This window comes from Sardina pilchardus, chromosome 3 (genome assembly GCF_963854185.1).
Source record: "Sardina pilchardus chromosome 3, fSarPil1.1, whole genome shotgun sequence".
Classification (NCBI taxonomy): domain Eukaryota; kingdom Metazoa; phylum Chordata; class Actinopteri; order Clupeiformes; family Clupeidae; genus Sardina; species Sardina pilchardus.
This window is the reverse complement of record NC_084996.1, coordinates 25,009,840-25,028,720: the sequence shown is the minus strand read 5'-3', so window position 1 is coordinate 25,028,720 and position 18,881 is coordinate 25,009,840. Positions and strand designations below refer to the sequence as shown.

The following is an 18,881-nucleotide window of genomic DNA, read 5'->3' as shown; positions in this document are numbered from 1 at the left end:
GTGTGTTAGGTTGGAGAGATCTAAGGTGAACATTGCATGTGGAAAATAATAATGGGTCCATATTATTGCCTTTTAGTAAGAATCCATTTTGCGAAAGGTTCATAATTCCACCAAGCATTATTAAAGTTGAGATGTGAACCCAAGTGTTGTATCTCAGGAGTTCTGCAATGAGTTCTTAAGTGCAGAGTTAGGTGAAGAGAACAGAGAGACCTTTGTGTGTGTGTGTGTGTGTGTGTGTGTGTGTGTGTGTGTGTGTGTGTGTCAGTGGTGTGTGTGTGTCAGTGGTGTGTGTGTGTGTGTGTGTACGGCATTGTGTGTGTGTGTTTGTGTGTGTGTGTGAGTTAGGTGAAGAGAAGAGAGACCTTTTAACATCGTAAGGACACAGCAGACAAGTTGTCTAAGCTTGGGCTTTATTGGTACACAAATATGATTCCAAACAGATTTGGAAAAGTGTTCATCATCACAGACATAATCCAAATGCGGTATATACAGATTTATCCACACTTACGTCAACACAAAGGGGCCAGAGAGAGACAGCTATAAAAATAATCATTATATTCAGGCTAGATTTAAAAAACAAAAAAAAATCTTTTTTGTGTATAAAATCAGAATTGTTGCTTTTTGATATGTATCGTTTGTGCGCAGGTAATCAGAAACGCAGCATAACATTTGTTTGTGTGTGTACAGTGTGTGTCCATATCCTCTCTCACTGGCGAGACATCATCTGGACAAACTCTGCAGAGAAGACGCACACAATGATGAGTTCACAGTACTTTCATTACAGCATGACCCAGACACACACATGTACACACACACACATTACGTTGTTTTTTGGCATCTAATGTCATATTGAACATTAATCTGTAGCATGCGCCCATAATATAACTACAGTGCCTGTTTGTCTGTTTGTATTCATCTAACGTCTAGAGGAACATGACGGTGGTTGAATTTAAAGAGAGTTGGAAACAGAAACTAAAGCTTTGAAGGAGTTCACTTATGACTTCCAGAAGTCTCACTTTGCCCATCGGTATTAATGCATTGTATGCCACTCAACATACAGTAGAGCAAATAATATGATTACATCATTAATCTCAATTGATTTGCCAATAGATCTCTGAAGTTCGCCTATGAAAAAGTTGCCGTCTTTGAGATCCGGTATCTTGCCATTTTTCCTCTGGGAAAATAACATGGGGGTTTGAATAATCGCACCTGTTAAACTCTCACAGGGACGAAGAAGTCTGAAATGCAGACGTTTTGCTCAACACACTTTTGCCCTCTGCCTTTGAGTGGCTCCTGTGATCTTCGTCATGTTAAGGCGGCAAACTTACATATTTTCTACCCCAGACCTAACTTGCAGTGCAACTTGCCATAGTTAGCTTCAATAAACACCCGGATCTCTTTATATGGGCAAAGATTGCAGCTTTGGTTCTTTTTTGTAGGCGAACTTCAGATGTCTATTTGCAAAAGATTTACATCACCCATGAAGTCTTTGGTTTTAATGTTTTTATATATTGTCATTTTTGTGTGTGTGTTTGTTTATTTGCTAATATGAATATTGTAATTGTTGTGTGTTTGTTTGTTTGTTTGCTACTCACCCTCGAAGTCGACGGTGCCATCTCCGTTGTCGTCGGCCTCCTTGACGACGGCGTCGATCTCGCGGCGGCTCATGGCGTCGCCCATCAGCTTGGTCATGGCCGCCCGCAGCTCCTCCGTCGTGATCTCCCCGTCGCCGTCCATGTCAAACTGCACACAGGTCAGAGGGCAGAGGTCAGAGGTCAAGCTCTCTTCTGAGTGAGAGAGAGGTCACTGGACACAGAGACATCAGCCTGCTGCCAGGAGCATTAGAACAACTGAGGATGGGTTTCATTGTTAATCTTGCTTTCACTACATTTCCCAGAATGCTTTTGCTGTTAGAGCAGGTAGAAGAGAAGAAGAAGAGTTCTATGATGTCATATGTGTTTTGAGTAGGTGCTGGAGAATCAGTGAACTGCCTCAGTGCAAACTAGTTTGCCTTTGAAATGTTGTTGCCTTGAAGGTTGACATTCAATTTAGATGAATAACTTAAGTCAAGTTCATCCCTTAATACTGAACATACATGAGTCAAGTTCATCCCTTTATACTGAATATAGCCTACTTGAGTCAAGTTCATCCCTTTATTTATACTGAATATACTTGAGTCTGGTTCATCCCTTTATACTTATACTGAACATACTTGAGTCTGGTTCATCCCTTTATACTTATCCTGAATATACTTGAGTCAAGTTCATCCCTTTATGCTGAATATACTTGAGTCTGGTTCCTCTGACTGTATTGAATGCGATTGAAACAGCTGCTCACCTCTTTGAAGGCGTCTTTGAGCTCCTTGACTCCGATCATGCCTGCCGTCTCTGCCAGCAGCTTTGGGGCCATCAGCTCCACAAAGTCCTCAAAGTCCACCCTGCCCCCCACTGATGGAGGGATGGAGAGAGGGAGAGAGATGGATGGAGAGAGAGGTAGGGGAATGGTAAAAGGAGTTTACCATGCACTGTAAAAAATTTACTGTAAAATTTACAGTAACTTACTGGCAACAATTGGCCAGTAAGTTACTGTGAATACCTTTTACAGTAAAGGTACTGTATTTCCATTTACAGTATTTATATATTCACTGTAAAATGAAAAACAATTAAATACTGTGATTTCAGTCGTATTTACAGTAACTTACTGGCCAATTGTTGCCAGTAAGTTACTGTGAAAACCTTTTACAGTAAAGGTGCTGTATTTCCATTTACAGTAACTTACTGGCCAATTGTTGCCAGTAAGTTACTGTGAATACCTTTTACAGTTAAGGCACTGTATTTCCATTTACAGTAACTTACTGGCCAATTGTTGCCAGTAAGTTACTGTGAAAACCTTTTACAGTAAAGGTGCTGTATTTCCATTTACGGTAACTTACTGGCCAATTGTTGCCAGTAAGTTACTGTGAATACTTTTTACAGTAAAGGTACCGCATTTTCATTTACAGTATTTTATGTATTCGCTGTAAAGTGAAAAACAATTGATTTTAAATTAAGATATTTTTTTTTTTTTAGTTGTATTTACAGTATTGGCTGTTTCCCTGTAAAAGCTAGGTCAGTTAAATACTGTGAATTCAATTGAACTTACATGAGCAATCATTAATAGAATAACTCATATTCCAAAATATTTCAGTTAACTGCAGACAATAAAACAATTTTAACTTTTGTTATTTATTTAAGACATTTCAAATGTATGACTGAAGTGGATGTTGACAGACAACAGTAGACATGGTTTGAACACAACCACAACCTTATCTGATTTGACACAGATAAGGGGGTTAAAAGCGCAGTGTGTGTAAGTGCAGTATGGCAACTGGCAAGTCTATGTAATGTAGTATAAGGAGTTGTGTGTGTACAGGATGCGGAGTAAAGAAACTCATCCCCAGTCTGTTTTGTGGGTGTTCCCTCAGTCTGCCACGTGGGAACAGAGACGTCTGCTTGACCTCAGTGGTTTAAACAGTCCGTGGTCAGAGCGTGAAATGTCTTTTGAAATACTTTTGGGCCGTTGTTGTACTCTTCTGGTATAGGTATCCTGCAGGGTAGGGAGAGGTGCTCTGATGGTACCTTTCGCAGTAAATGTCAAGTGTCTGAAAAAGAGAAAGAAAGCATACATTACAATTGACCCCGTTCATGAATATACAGTAATTAATGCAAACTACTCCGGTTGTGTGACAAATAAAAGCAAACCCACACTAGTCAGGTGCAATAGATAGAAGTAATGCAGATGTGTACAATACACCACCATAGCAAAGTTTGGGAGTTCACTTTGATATGTCCAGTGTTTTTTTTTTTGAAAGGGGACATTTCGAAGTGACCCTACACTTCTGAACAGAAGTATGTCTATGTGATATCATACCTAATCTCATAATTGCCTGCGGCAACTCTGCCTTCATGCGAACACCACTTTTCTGATGCCTAACATACTGTAGGCCATCTCCCATCTGACTTGCAATAGCAGCCTCTGGCTCCAGGCTGGGACTTCTGGATGGCTCCTAAAAAGAATAAACAGCAATTGCCATATAATTTGTTAATAAACAGCAATTGCCATACAAAACAAATCATAGCTTTAAAAAATAAGCAAGGCAATCAGATGTAGAAATAGAAATGATAATTACCTTGCCATGAGGCACCCTTGCCACCATCTATGTTACTTCTTGATATCAGTTTATTTATGAACATAAATAAAACACAAACACTTACACCATGTTGAGGGCAGCAGCCATGGCTAACAGACATCATCAGGGTAGTGCCATCAGGTAGTGCCATCAGGGTTGACCGACTTCGCCCTGGACAGTTGTTGACAGTTGAGCCCACAAAGTCATAACAGACACATGAAAGGAGGGGATAAACTAAACAGTTACAGACACAAATACAGTACATGCACACATATTAAATGCTATATGCGTGTGTCTCTATTTGGTGAGTGAACTCACTTGCAGGCTTGGAACTTATGGAAGTGACACACATTTGGAACATTCCAAAATGCACACAGCCTAAGTGTCTCTGACACAGCGTTCTCAGGGCAGCAGTCCTCACACCACCTACTAACAGAGGGAACAGAAAGAGGCTTACATTAATTAATACATTGCAAAACACACAGAACATGAAAAGACCATCACTGAAGCACTACTACACTCACATGCATCTTAAATAAACACATGCCTCAATTTAAGTCACCAAACATTGGGCAAATAAAGGCTATAAAATGAATACCATTTAGCCAAACACTACCCTTCACAAACTAAAGATCCCTTTACTTATCGGCATGATATTTCTGGTAATTGAAATTCCCCAAATGCTCCCCTTTCACATCCACTATATGACGGATCTATGAGCATGACTATGCAAAACTACAGTTCCTAAATTAGGGGTGAGATAACTTACACATCAGCCTACTTCATTAATTTGTTTTACTGGTCCTCTTTCCAGTTATAGCAACACTACATATTATGCATCAACACTACATGTATTAAGTTTAATGTTAACTACCCATGCCCCATGGAGTTCGCAAAGTAATGTTACTAACTAGCTGCTACCGTTAACAACTTTCACCCATAGACTGTATATACAGTCTATGCTTTCACCTGTGTCTGTCTGCTAGCTAACTTCAGCCTTCAGCCTGCATGGTAACAGCCACTTTAAGCTAAGCTACTTGCGTCTGATATTTCATTCAAACTAAAACTCTACATTCATAACGACATATCAGACTGAATTATTGCTAGATATGATATTGACTATCATTCGAAAAATCCCACATGATGGTTAAGTTAGTTACTGGAAAAGTTAACAGCTAACATCGCTAACGCTAGCGACGTTAGCTCGCTAGTTCTAGCTATCGATATGTGCTATGCTGATTCTAACATGACAATAATGGCTTTGGTTAACATTTCATTGTGAAAACAATACATTTCTAATAAATTCCCGTTTTCAATTGGCATACAAAAGTACTGTAATTCTTACCTTGAATATGATGTTTGTACAGAGTTGAAAATTGCAGTCAGATTCATGATTGAAAAGTGACGGTTGAAGTGAAGTCACTCTGGCTGGAGTTGAAAAGTCAGGGGTGGGGGATGGGAATTACTGCGTGTGCGCATGCGCTTATCAAGAGGCGATAAGCAGCCGTTAAAAACAATCGTGGAAAATTATTAGGCTGAAATGTGTTATGCTTGCTCAATAGTGTGATCAAAGCCTTAATTCTTGACATCAAATTGACTTTCTCAACAGTCTCTGGTATGTCATTATGAGTTAAAAGAAAGATAAGATTAAAAAAGGGAAAACACAGTAGGCTAGTTTACTTAGCTATTTACAGTAGCCTAGGCTACTAGTGGCTAATTGTGATTTGTTTACAGTAGTGTTTTGACTACTGTAATTTCTAAGGTAACACTTACTACTGTAATTGTAGTTTACAGTAGAGGTACCGCATTTCCATTTACAGTATTTTCTGTATTCACTGTGAAATGAAAACCAATTAAATACTGTGATTTCAGTAGTTTTACAGTAACTTACTGCCCAATTGTTGCCAGCAAGTTACTGTGAATACTTTTTACAGTAAGGTACCGCATTTCCATTTACAGTATTTTATGCATTCACTGTAAAATGAAAACCAATTAAATACTGTGATTTCAGTTGTATTTACAGTAACTTACTGGCCAATTGTTGAAAATAAAAATTACAGTAGTTTACTTTACTATTTACAGTACTATAGTGGCTATACTGTGTTTGTTTTACAGTAGTGATTTGACTACTGTAATGTTTACAGTAACACTTGGACTACTGTAATTGTAGGGGCGTTACTGTAAATTTTACAACATTCTACTGTAAAAAGCATATACAGTAGTGCTACTGTGAAATTTCCTGTAAATAACTGTGAATTTCACAGCCATTTTTTACAGTGTGTGTTTGTGTGTGTGTGTGTGTGAGTATCTGTGTGTGTGTGTGTGTGCGCGTGCATGTGCATTTGCGTGTGGGTGTGTGTTCCTGTGTGTGTGTGTGTGTGTGTGAGTATCAGTCTGTGTATGTGTGCATGTGCATTTCCGTGTGTGTGTGTGTGCATGTGTGTGCATGTGCATATGCGCATGTGTGCCTGACTGTGTGTGTGTGTGTGTGTGTGTGTGCATGTGTGTGTGTGTGTGTGTGTGTGTGTGTGTGTGTGTGTGTGTGTGTGTGTGTGTGCATGTGTGCGTGTGTATGTGTGTGTGCGTGCGCGTGTGTGTGTGCATGTGCGTGTGTGTGTGTGTGCGCGTGTGTGTGTGTGTGTGTGAGACTCACGGTTCATGTTGATGTTCTGGCTGAGCTCGATGAGCTCCATCTCGGTGGGCATGTAGCCCATGGTCCTCATCAGGTTGCCCAGGTCCTTGCAGCTGATCAGGCCGTCCTTGTCCTTATCGAACTCATCAAACGCCTCACGCAGCTCTGGGAGAGAGGGAGAGAGAGAGAGAGAGAGAGAGAGAGAGAGAGAGAGAGAGAGAGAGAGAGAGAGAGAGAGAGAGATTTATTTTGAGAAATAAGGAGATATAATTCAGTCACAATAAATGGCAGTTTATCTGTTATCTGTCCATAAAGTATTTATTTCATTTTATCTTAGACATTAAGATATACAGAATACATTTTAAAAGATATAGTCATAATCATAACTATTGGTTTAGTTTCTGAATTGTATATTCACCTTCAATCTCATCATCTGCCAGTTCTCTGTCCTGTGAAAAAGAAGAATTACATTATGAGTGTGATGGTCCAACTCTTTATGCATTTTTTCCTTTTTAAGGAAATCACTGATATGAATTATTTGCATAAACTTGCATTTTTGTAACATATTCAAGTATTTGATTTTGACTTTCATTCCCCTTGTGCATGATCATAATCATTTGTTTTCAGTGGGTTAAATTAGCCTTAACAGTATTTTTTTCATGATGAACTATATAAACATATATCATTATATGCAATCGAATTTATTCAGATAGGAGAAAGATTGTTTTCTGTTGAATTACATAAACAGCGAGAGCCATGCAGCCCCTAACTTATTTGTCCTGTTGCTACATCTCATGTTTTATGTTTTGAAAAGCCGATGTTAAAATTCACTATTTTGTTGTCACCTCAATTTTCTTCACTCTTACTGCACCCTATCTTTTTAACATTTTCTAGAATTGTTGTTAGAATTGCTTTTAAATGTTTACCATGTTGTAAGTCACTTTGGTTAAAAAGCGTCAGCCAAATGTAATGTAATGTAATGTAATGTAGTGTAATGTAATGTAATGTAATGTAATGTAATGTAATGTAATGTAATACTTACTATCTTTCCTCCCCGGATGAAAATGCATGCTGCTCCTAAGCTCATCTCTCCTGCAGGTGAGAAGGTCCCGGTGATGGGCTGAGACGGACGTGAAGGTCCCTGAGACGGAGGAGAAGGTCCCGGTGATGGGCTGAGATGGACGTGAAGGTCCCTGAGACGGGGGAGAAGGTCCCGGTGGCAACACACAGGTGCTCGCTGGTTAAAGGGTCTGAATAAACGGAGACAAGCAGAGGAAATGACCCGGAGTTCCACTGTGCAGCATGTGCTAGAGGATTAGAGGATCTTACAGAGAAAAACGCTGCACTGCCCATCTGTAAAGTATTCTGATGGTGTGTGTGTGCGTGTGTGTGTGTGTGTGTGTGTGTGTGTTTATGTAATACAGTCGGATTCTATGTTATAGAGACCGGTTATTTATCTTTGCTCAGTCGCTGTTTCAAATCAGTGCACTCTGACATGATGCGCCAGATTTACTAATCTAGCAATAATTCCATCTGTTTTGCAATTAAAATCACAGAAAATAACGTCATGCAGATTATCATAAAACGGACAGTAAAGTTCTATATTGTTAAATTGTGAAGTTGAATTTGAACTGAATTGAATTATGTATATTATTTTCAAATATTTTTAGGCAATGCAAATGTAGCTTTTAATTGCTGTGAGCTGCCAATCTGCCAATAGAGTCTCTCACCTGACAATAGAGTCTCTCACCTGACTCTGTTCTCCAGCTGCTCAGTCACGGCAGGTAAAAGTCCTTCAGTCCTGTTGCCTGTTGCCTGTTGTCTCTCTCTCTTCTCTCTTTCCTCTCCGAGTTGGATCCCTCACTCAGTCTCTCTCTCCCTCTCTCTGTCTCTCTCTTCTGTCCGTTCTCTTCTCTGGCTGAAGACACTCTGAGGAGAGGACAGATGTGCTCGCAGCTCTATAGCCTCTTTCACTTGATGGGGAGGGCGGGTGGGTGTGTGTGTGTGTGTGTGTGTGAACACGTATGTGCATGTGCACGTGTGTGTGTGTGTGTGTCTGTGTGTGTGTGTGTGTGAGAGAGAGGGAGAGAGAAAGAGAGAGAGAGAGAGAGGCGGGTGGTGATGATGTGTGTGGTGGTGGGGGGGGGGGGGGGGGGGGGGGGGGGGGGTAGCTGCACATATCCCAGACACGCATACAGCACCCATGCTCAGGATAAAAATATCCCCTCAAAATATGAATTGCTTGGCACTTAGCAGGCAGCTAGGTAGCGGGGCCGGCCCAGGCTGGAATTAAAACAGGGTAAAAGGCTGATAAGAGGATTAGCAGAGCACACAGAAGCATCGTTACCTCTCATGGCCGTCATGTACCTCTTCTGCAGGTACAACAGTTAGTGGGCCAGCGCTTCTGTCTGGGTCGCACCAGACTGGACCAGGCTGACCGCACACACACACATCACACAGTTGCCCCACTGAGGTGTCTGTCTGGGGCAGCAACCCTTTCACCAGAAGCACTTTTCATCATTTCTTTAACGTCTACTATTAAATCAGCATCGTTTGGTGAGCCAGTTCATCCTGGTTTGACTGTCTGGACAACAAATAACATGTCTGATATATATGTCCCATAATATAAGTCTCATTATGTGTTATTTTATACATAATCACTCTCAACACAACAAACAACATGTCTGATATATATGTCCCATAATATAAGTCTCATTATGTGTTAATGTATTCATAATCACTCTCAACACAACAAATAACATGTCTGATATATATGTCCCATAATATAAGTCTCATTATGTGTTATTGTATACATAATCACTCTCAACACAACAAACAACATGTCTGATATTGTCCCATTTATGTCTCCTCAGTGTTAAATACATAATCACTCTTTCAGCACCAATGTCAGTACTCAGGTGCTACAGGTGGAACATATCAAGGGCATTACCTCGTCGTAATGAACACTTACCACATTAGCAACATGTGAAGGCTGCAGCAGATATTGCCAGATGTTTATTTCATATCAGGAGTCTATGATCATGATGAGACAATCAACAAGTTTACCAGCTACACCTCTCTCTGTGCACACAACCATTTCATCTGACGGACATTCGATTTATACAAGTCTGAGGGAATTAATCTAACAAATGGGATGATCCTTCATTTACTGCAGATCAAAATCAGTCACCTTGATGGGCACTTTGAAGGCCGAATTAAGGAGAATGTCCTTATCTGTTTGTCAGTGAATCAGCATGGCGAGCACACACACACGCACACACAAACACACAGGCACGCACACACACATACTGTACGCACACAAACACACTCACACACATACACAAACACACACATACACAGGCACACACTCACACAAACACACACACATACACACACACACACACTCACAGGTTAGCTGAGTGCGCTAGATTAAGTTTACATTTAGAGCACGCGGCAGCTGACCCTGGTTCCTCTCGGCTGGCTCCATAAGCATTGTTAAGGGATTTTTCCGGGGAAAGAATGGGATTATGGCTATTAAATAAATCTACCTCCGGCCTCGCTCAGCCCCATACCATCAGCCTGGCATCTGGACCTCCCCCTGCCCGACTCCTCCGGACCAGGAAGGATGCAGTAGGGTGTCCTCAGAACACGCCTGAGAGAGAGAGAGAGAGAGAGAGAGAGAGAGAGAGAGAGAGAGAGAGAGAGAGGCAAAGGCAAAGAAACTCCTATGAATGGAAGATAGGAGGAGATAGGCATTTGTGTTTCCCTACAGACCAGAATACACAGGCAGAGTTGTATAAAGACTACCCACACTTGAGTAGAAGTACAGACATTTGAGCAGATAATGACTGCAGTAAAAGTAAAAGTGATTTATTCACATAGCACTTCAGTAAGAGTCTATTGTCATACCAGTACTTAAGTATGACAAGTAACCGATTCTAAAACATGCTGTTGAAAGTAAGAAATGTACAAAGTAGGAGTAAAAGATTTTGAGGCCAAGTGGGGTATTCCCCAGACATCACACACACACACACACACACACACACACACACACACACACAGACACACACACACACACACACACACACACACACACACACACACACACACAGAGACACACACACACACACACAGTCACACACACACACACTCAGTCATCTTCGTTACTTCATTACCATTATCCTCTCACCTGTCTGCCACTGTGTGTGCCGTCGTGGTGACGACCTTTGCCCTCTGCACACCCCCCATTACATAAATGCGCGGTGGCTCCAGAGCCATAACCTCTGCACAAACAAAAACAAAAATCTGTTTGCGTAAGAGGCCTAATCCATGGCCCCGGCCCAAGCAAACTTAGTGCAGATTTTGTCCAATATTTCAGCAGTGCACAGGGTGGACCAGGGGCTTACATAAAGCACATGCAGGGAATCTGTGTGTGTGTGTGTGTGTGAGTGCGCATGCGTGTGTGTATGTGCCTTATGCACCTGTTTTTCTGTCTGTGTGTGTGTGTGTGTCTCTGAATGTGTGCACATCCCTGTTTCTCTGCGTGTGCATGTACATTATGTACCTGACTGTGTGTGTGTGTGTGTGTGTGTGTGTGTGTGTGCGCGCGCGTACGCGCATGTCCCTGTGCGTGTGTGCGTGCCTGTTTGTTTGTGTGCATGTGCGTGTGTCTGTGTGTGTGTGTGTGTGTGTGTGTGTGTGTTTGCATGCGTGTGTGCGTGTATGAGTGTGTATGATGGCTGAAAAGTGGTGAGGGGTAAATTGAGGTAGCCCAGGCGACAGGGGCTGAGGGTAGGAAAGGATAGAGTGATGAATGGCGAGGTGAACGAGTGGAGAGGAGGACATGACGGATGGGGTGAACGAGTGGAGAGGAGAGGAAAATGGCTGGGTATGTAACAGGCTTACCCGTCCGCCCCCGGAGAGGAGGAGAGGGCAGGAGAAAGCGGGCATTACCGCACGGATATCAGCCTTTTTGGGGACGTCACCGACTAAATCTGTGCATCATTTAGCTGTGTTGTTGTTGTTGTTGTTGTTGTTGTCTTGTTGTTGCTTCCCTCCCATTGTTGTGATGATTTGTTTTCACTTCATTATAGAGCACACATTCCACCTACCCACAATGCACCTTGGCTGAGTGTTGAGCAGTTACACTTCCCGTTTTATCCGAGAACCAGAGGGATGTGGCAGAACACACCCAACAGACATGAAGAGACTTACTTCAACACACCACAACACTGACTTCTCAACAACACACAAGCCATACTGCAATATTCTGAGTGTGATAAGGGACAAACACAGAGGGAATATTAAGGAGATGTGAGATGTGAGCACGTTCGCTACGTCCACTACACAAATGTGCACATACTGTATAGTGATGTCCCATTTCATAGGGAAAGATATCCACCCCCATGTCCCTCGTCCAGGGGACTTTACTGTCGAGGGCAGTCAAAACTAAGTGGAAGATTTTAGTGGGGGGAAATGGGACAGGCCCTATGCCAGCCCAGTGGCATGGGATCTCTGGTGTTTACATCTACATCCCACTACTCAGCTGCTTCACTCAACTCGTCAGGATATACTGTAGTCTCCGTTACTATGAAGAGTTCAGAACACACTTTGACTGAGCTGGTGAGTTACTGGTGGTAGGCTACTGCTGGTGCCTTCAGTCTGCAGCAGAGGAGTTTGAATGGGGTTGGTCTGACTCTGACATGCTGTGGTAGTCTCCCCTGAAGAGTTGAAGGTCTGGTGTCATGAGCGCTCATTAAGACCCCGCTCATTCACACCAGTTGTTCAAACCACCTGTTTATGTTTGAGAGAGAGCCTTGAGCATGATATATTGGTGGTGTTGTTTCTGGTGGTTAAAAAAGAGTGCTGTTTACTGTGTAGGTTTTGAGCAGAGGGTGATTTATGCACAGATGGAACTCCAAAGCATCTGTCCGGACAGTGGACGGGATTTACGGCAATGCGGAAGCATGAAAACAGGAACCAAATGAGATGCAGGAGCAGGATTATCTGATGAGAGTTTTAATTGTGCTTCGTGCCATGGTCTCTGACCCGGGGACTCATCCAGGGCATCACTTTGATCTGAGGGGGCGATATTTTGCCCTAACAATGATTACGTGGAAAATCAAATTAATAAAGGGAAGTGTGCAGAATAATCTCAGAGTGCCATTGGGGAGTATGAAGTCACTTCCGCCTGTGCACAGATCAGTTCAGATTCCCATTGTCAGATTCCCCTGGGATCTCTTTTCTTCCTCTGGGGAAAGCCCTGGGCATCCACCTCACCTCAGCATCCTCACTCTCCACCTCCGCACTCTCTGCCTCCTCACTGTCCACCTCCACCCCAAACACACACACACATGCAACATGGTGCATCAGTGCAAGACCTGTTTCTTTTTACTGCAGCTGTCTGTTCAACATACTGTACTTCCTCTCAAAATGTTTTCCAACAATACCTCTAAACAATACCAAGATTACCGTGACTGGATTAACTGAGAGTGTGTGTGTGTGTGTGTGTGTGTGTCAGAGAGATAGAGGCTGATAGCAGAGTTGTGTGCGAGCGTGTGATGGTACTCTAAGTTAATCAGAAAATGGAGGAATTTCCCCATGCAGTAATTTCATAACATGCATCATGCTTTTATGTTCACGCACTCTCCAGGGGTGCAAATCCTAAACTGTTGAGTTAGAAACTCAAGCTATTATGAATGAATTAATAAATGACATTTTACATCACTTCAGAAATGAGAATGAAAACAAATGGGAGCCACTGATGTAACACTGTCATGCTGGCTATAGCATTATGACTGCTTTAGTTGCTTGTTTGATTGTTGTCATAGGCTGTCTTATGTAAGCATGACAACATGTTTGGATATGAACAGGTCATGTTATAAAACAAGCGGAAAAATAGTTCATACTGATGTTAATGGGATGTAATCTGAAGTCAGCAGCACAACTGCCCCCCACGCAACACACACACACGCACACGCACACGCACACACACACACACACACACACACACACACACACACACACACACACACACACACACACACGGAAGGATTTTTCAAGTGTGCATTTAGTGTAGGCTTTAGGCCATCATTGCACCAGTGTCTGATTGTGTAACGCTTCTGGCCATTTAAAGTTGTATTTACAGTCCCACATTATGGGATCAAAGATGATCTCATAGGCCTAGCTTGCTGACTGACTGGTGAATCAATGACATACTGTACGTTTGTATTTACAACTCCAACCCTAGGGTGGGCGACAGTGACGTTTGAATGTTTCATGTTGTGCTGCACCATGAGAGAAGTAGCCTAATGGATATTTTTTTCACCCTTTTCCGCTTTCCGGTCGGCTCCCGCCCCGTTCCGCCATCATGAAGTCCTGAACAAAAAGCGGATGACATAGAATAGGGGAAAAATATAAATGGTGTAGCCAGTCGGTCTGTGTCAGCAATCATTTAAAGAAATAACATAAGCGGAAATTATACATTTCAATTGCAATGGCAACAAATGCAACGTAGGATCGAGTTCAGTTTAATTTAGCGACCCGTTTCATATTGACAATCAGCTGATTATTAGGCTAGGCTCTTGACTGAAGGGGCAGCTATCGGCAGCTAACAGCTATCCAGCTAGCAGGGAGGATTCCTTGTTCCAATAGGTTATGTCAGTCAGATCAATTGTGAGACACCGCAAACGATAGCTAACCAGTCGGCCAGTTAGCTCATCAGTTACCGGAGAAGACTGTCGAGCATTTCGAGGATGGAGTCCATATGAAAGACAATGCAACTTGTGTGCGTTGAATAAAAACGGGGAAGAAAGAGAACTCAATTTTCCTTGCCAGGCCAGTTAGCTAGCTGCAGCTAGCTACAGTGGATTCCATAAACCACGGTAGGGCAGCCATAAATCATTTATTGCTTGACCAGATACATGGTACCTAGCTTGCATGCAATCCTGTTTTGATCGGTATTATTTTTGATACATCATATTTTGCATGCATATCTGCATACAGATGGTCTCATTGAAACTTTATGATTGATATGCATTTTTGCTTTTGTATGAGATGGGCCATTTGTCGTATTGCAAGAAAATGTAAGACAGCTAGCCAGCTTGCTATTGCTGTTTGCGCTAGAGCTCTAGCAACCCAAACCGTCTTGCTTCCTCGCCAGTCCGTTAGCTAGCTAGCTCGCTCCTAATTGATCAGTCAAGTGGGAGCTAGCGCAGGCTATCAATTGCAGCCCGTCGACCTGTATTTTTCATTCACGCAGCTAGCTCACCAGCTGTCAGATAGCCAGCTGGCTTGATCAAAGACTCTTATTTCTGATTTTAGCAACGACGCCTTAAATATAAGTGAGTTAGGTGTGGTGTGGGTACGCGCCATTCATTGCCAGCTGTGTCGTTAAATAATCGACATTAGACGTGTTGGTGGAGAAAACCTGTGTCGTATGTTACTTCTTCCCTTCCGTTCCCTGCTGACTTGACAGTCGGCCTGAAAATGATCTTATCGAATCGGAATTATGTTATCTGAATATCAACAAATGTGCAAAAAGACCTTAAGTAGGTCACTGCAAATTTTATGTGGCACATATCCCCATGTGTGGTTTTCATAAAATCTTAACTTTATGCTTATGGCCACTCCGAATCTCTGATCATGTCCGATCTCTGGCCATGCAAGATCGGAGGAAATGCAGAACAGTCGGCATGCTTGTCTTGCTTCATACTATATTACTAGCGCCCAGTTATTCTTCCCTTTAATCCTTGATTTAGGCGAAAATGCACAGTTCCTTCAAACTAAACAAAATTGGTCCGCATTCGACGAGTTTTTGATATAGGTTATACTATTTATTTAACATAAATTGTTTTGAAATTGGCCCTTTGCGCACACTTCTCGCTCAGGAGAGGAAAAGAAGAGATGCTGTAGGGTGGCATTACAATTTTGTTCAATTTTCTATTGTGTTCTGGGCTGCTTGAATGCAGCCTAATTTGAACGCTGGTGTATTCATTAGATTGTTTGGCTGGCGGTAATTGTAAAATCTGTGCTTAATTATGCATGCTACTTTTAAGTGCCACCCATCTAATATAGTTTCAAAGGCTACCCCATAGACTCAGTTGCACATGCTGCGGAGCCTTGTGTATTGTGGGTTCACGTTGTACTGTACTTCACCGCTATGTTTGCATTTGTGGCGTGTCTTGGCTGTGTGTGAGACTGCTGCTCGTCTCTAACTGCGTGATATTGGTCATAAACTAGTAGGCTATCTGTAACTGGATGTTTTGATGTAGGCCTAACCCATATAAGTGTTTGGCACTCACCTCCTTTATGTGGGTCTTGATTTTTAACATGGCACCACAAGAACCAGCACATATGAGGTGTGTGTGTGTGTGTGTGTGTGTGTGTGTGTGCTTTCTCGGTGAGAGGCCGTGCAGTCAGCCATTTGCAGTGTGTGTGTATCGTTGTGATGGTTGGCTGAGCCTGTGTTTGTGTGTGTGTGTGTGTCTGAAGATAAAAGGGATGCTGTATTATGTGGGTTCAGTGGAGTGTGTCGTAGCATGTGTTTATTGTTTGTATGTATGTTATTCATGTGCAGGCATGGCCTGCGAAGCACTCTGCTCTGTGTGTGTGTGTGTGTGTGTGTGTGTGTGTGTGTGTGTGTGTGTGTGTGTGTGTGTGTGTGTGTGTGTGTGTGTGTGTGTGTGTGTGTGTGTGTGTGTGTGTGTGTGTGTGTGTGTGTGCTCTGTTCATACCACCCTGCTGGTGGGCTGGCTGTTAGTGTGGTTAAGATGACGTGTGTTATGGGTTTTGTGTGTGTGTGTTGGGGTGAGTGAGTGTATTTCATTATTATCTGGCACTGGCTGTGATGTGCTCCAGGTTCTCATAAGTGAGCAGCACGATGAATAGCAGTTAGAGACGCAGTGACTTGTAAATACTCAAGATGAATGATGTGGTGGCACAAGAGTTTGAAGCAAATGTTGTTAATCCCGTTAGAGTGCACACAGGGGGACTAACCCCCTGCAAATGAGACTTTTACTCACACTAAGGAGCTTCTCATTTGGAAAATTCATTATCAAAATTGTCGAGGTTTTATTTGTATGATAAAGCATGAAATGGTATTATATAGGCTAGGGCTAGGCTAATCTAATGCTTAAAATACCTGAGATGTGTATTTGTAGGTCTGTCTAGACTTGATGTTTACACGCTACTCATGAAGCATGCGTTGTTCTAGCCCTAGACCCAACTGAGTAGATTAGATTAGATTCAACTTTATTGACTTTGTGCAGAGTACAAGTACAAAGACAACGAAATGCAGAAGCAGAGTAGACGTTATGTGAACGTTATTTGCACATTTCAGCTAAATTTCTATGATTTCTGAACGAATGCTGAGGTTAAACGTGAGTAGGTTCAGACCATCACGAACGCCTGAGGCTGAAAACAATTAGGCTGCGTTTTTAACACAAAACTATTAATGTACTGTAACTGGATTGGTTCATGGAAATGAATGCCTATGAGCCTCTAGTTGAGTTGGTGTAGAATGACCCAGCCATAGGTGTGTGTGAATGGGTTGTTGTGGTGTTTAGACGGGTGTGTGTGTGTATGAGTTGTTGTGGTGTTTCCATGGGGGTGTGCATGAGTTGTTGTGATGTTTACATCTGTGTGTGTTTGGGTTGTTGTGGTGTTTACCTGGGTGTTTTTTCAAGTGTTGCTACCATGTCATTAATATGTATTAGTGTGTTTTTGCTTTGGGCTATTTGAGTTTGTGTGCTTCAAGGCACTGACTATGCCATTGAGCAGATAGGCTTTGTGTGTACGTGTGTGTTTGTATATAATAAGTGTATGTGTGAGTGTGTGTGTGTGTGTGTCGTTGTGGCCTGTCCAGTGTACGGGCAGGTTATTCTATCATACTTGCGTGTATGTGTGTGTGTGTGTGTGTGTGTGTAGGCGCTGGCCATGCCATCCAGTGTACGGGCAGGTTATTCTAACATACTTACGTGTGTGTGTGTGTGTGTGTGTGTGTGTGTGTGTGTGTGTAGGCGCTGGCCATGCCGTCCAGTGTACGGGCAGGTAGCCTGAAGGACCCAGAGGTGGCGGAACTCTTCTTCAGGGAGGACCCCGAAAAGTTCTTCTCTGACCTCCGTGAGATCGGCCATGGCAGCTTCGGGGCCGTCTACTTCGTAAGTCTGTCTGTCTGTCTGTCTGTCTGTCAGCTTGTCTGTCAGCTTGTCTGTCTGTCTGTCTGTCTGTCTGTCTGTCAGCTTGTCTGTCTGTCTGTCTGTCTGTCTGTCTGTCTGTCTGTCTGTCTGTCTGTCATACATCATACAAAATGGACCTTGTTCCAGTATATCTACATAATGAAGTACAGTGTAACTAACAACCTATGTAACAATATGTTATATCAAGTACTTAAGAGTCTAGACACCCTAACATTAAAGCGAAACTTCAGAGTGATTCAGAGAGCATTTTTTGCATTAACACTGAATGGGCTCATAGTGGGAGTTAAAGGCCCCAGCTGGCATGTCAAAAAACAAACGCTATTTTGTACCAATAATTACACTTCTGCGGTAATGTGGTGAAAGTCCCTATAGACAAGCCGAAGTGTTGTAAACTACTGAACCTTTGAGAGTACAGAGGGGTTATAGCAAGACCTGTATCTGAAGGAAGCCAATTGTCTGAATGTGCACACTACCACTTGGAATGATGCAAACTGCTGCTTTCTCACCTGAATTTCCCATTGTGAATTTGTCCTAATGAGTTAGCAGTCTTCTCTTTGTGAATTTGTCTTAATGAGTTAGTAGTCCTCTCGCCAACTCAGCTCTCCCAGACGTACGTGCTAGTTCCAGCTTTAAAATGCTCTGTGAATTCCTCTTGGCCAAAAAAAAAAAAATCTGGAAGTCTGGCTGCCAAATTGGCCAGTGAGAAGCTCCGGTGAGCGTTGAGATGCGTTCCTCCGAGGCGAGCCCTGATCCCGGGCTTCCGGACAGGAGGGCACTGTGAAGAGCACTGAACAGGGCGCCAGGGCGGGAGTGATGTGCACTTAACACTGAGACGTGTGTTTAAAGGAAGACTCATCGGAGCAGGCCGCTCCAAACATCACTC

General features: G+C 42.7%; 2 protein-coding genes and 1 long non-coding RNA gene across 6 annotated transcripts in view; 1 reads left to right on the top strand and 2 right to left on the bottom strand.

The window, feature by feature from the left end:
* Window positions 1-411: 411 nt before the first annotated feature.
* cabp5a (calcium binding protein 5a) lies at window positions 412-11,024 on the bottom strand. 4 transcript variants are annotated; one of them, XM_062532547.1, is made up of 9 exons: window positions 10,990-11,024; window positions 10,349-10,452; window positions 8,551-8,856; window positions 7,843-8,050; window positions 7,219-7,249; window positions 6,822-6,965; window positions 2,338-2,447; window positions 1,596-1,743; window positions 412-735 (listed from the first exon to the last, which is right to left on the bottom strand). In XM_062532547.1, the coding sequence occupies exons 4-9, from the start codon at window positions 7,885-7,887 to the stop codon at window positions 707-709; spliced, it is 507 nt and encodes a 168-aa protein (XP_062388531.1). In that variant the 5' UTR covers window positions 7,888-8,050; window positions 8,551-8,856; window positions 10,349-10,452; window positions 10,990-11,024; the 3' UTR covers window positions 412-706. The 4 variants fall into 4 exon arrangements, with proteins under 4 accessions (XP_062388531.1, XP_062388533.1, XP_062388532.1 ...); XM_062532549.1 differs by having other exon boundaries at window positions 8,551-8,729; XM_062532548.1 differs by lacking the exon at window positions 10,990-11,024 and adding an exon at window positions 10,976-10,987 and having other exon boundaries at window positions 10,373-10,452.
* LOC134077137 (uncharacterized) lies at window positions 3,206-5,765 on the bottom strand. Its single transcript, XR_009938658.1, has 4 exons — window positions 5,514-5,765; window positions 4,254-4,597; window positions 3,910-4,045; window positions 3,206-3,640 (listed from the first exon to the last, which is right to left on the bottom strand). It is a non-coding gene; the product is annotated as an uncharacterized LOC134077137 (long non-coding RNA).
* A 3,132-nt stretch (window positions 11,025-14,156) lies between the features above and the next one.
* The window catches only part of taok2b (TAO kinase 2b), a 31,969-nt gene continuing 27,244 nt past the window's right edge, over window positions 14,157-18,881 (top strand). Inside the window, exons 1-2 of the mRNA XM_062532546.1 lie at window positions 14,157-14,683; window positions 17,819-17,959. Coding sequence (XP_062388530.1) covers window positions 17,828-17,959 — 132 coding nt within the window. The 5' untranslated portion in view covers window positions 14,157-14,683; window positions 17,819-17,827. The remainder of the gene's footprint in view (window positions 14,684-17,818; window positions 17,960-18,881) is intronic.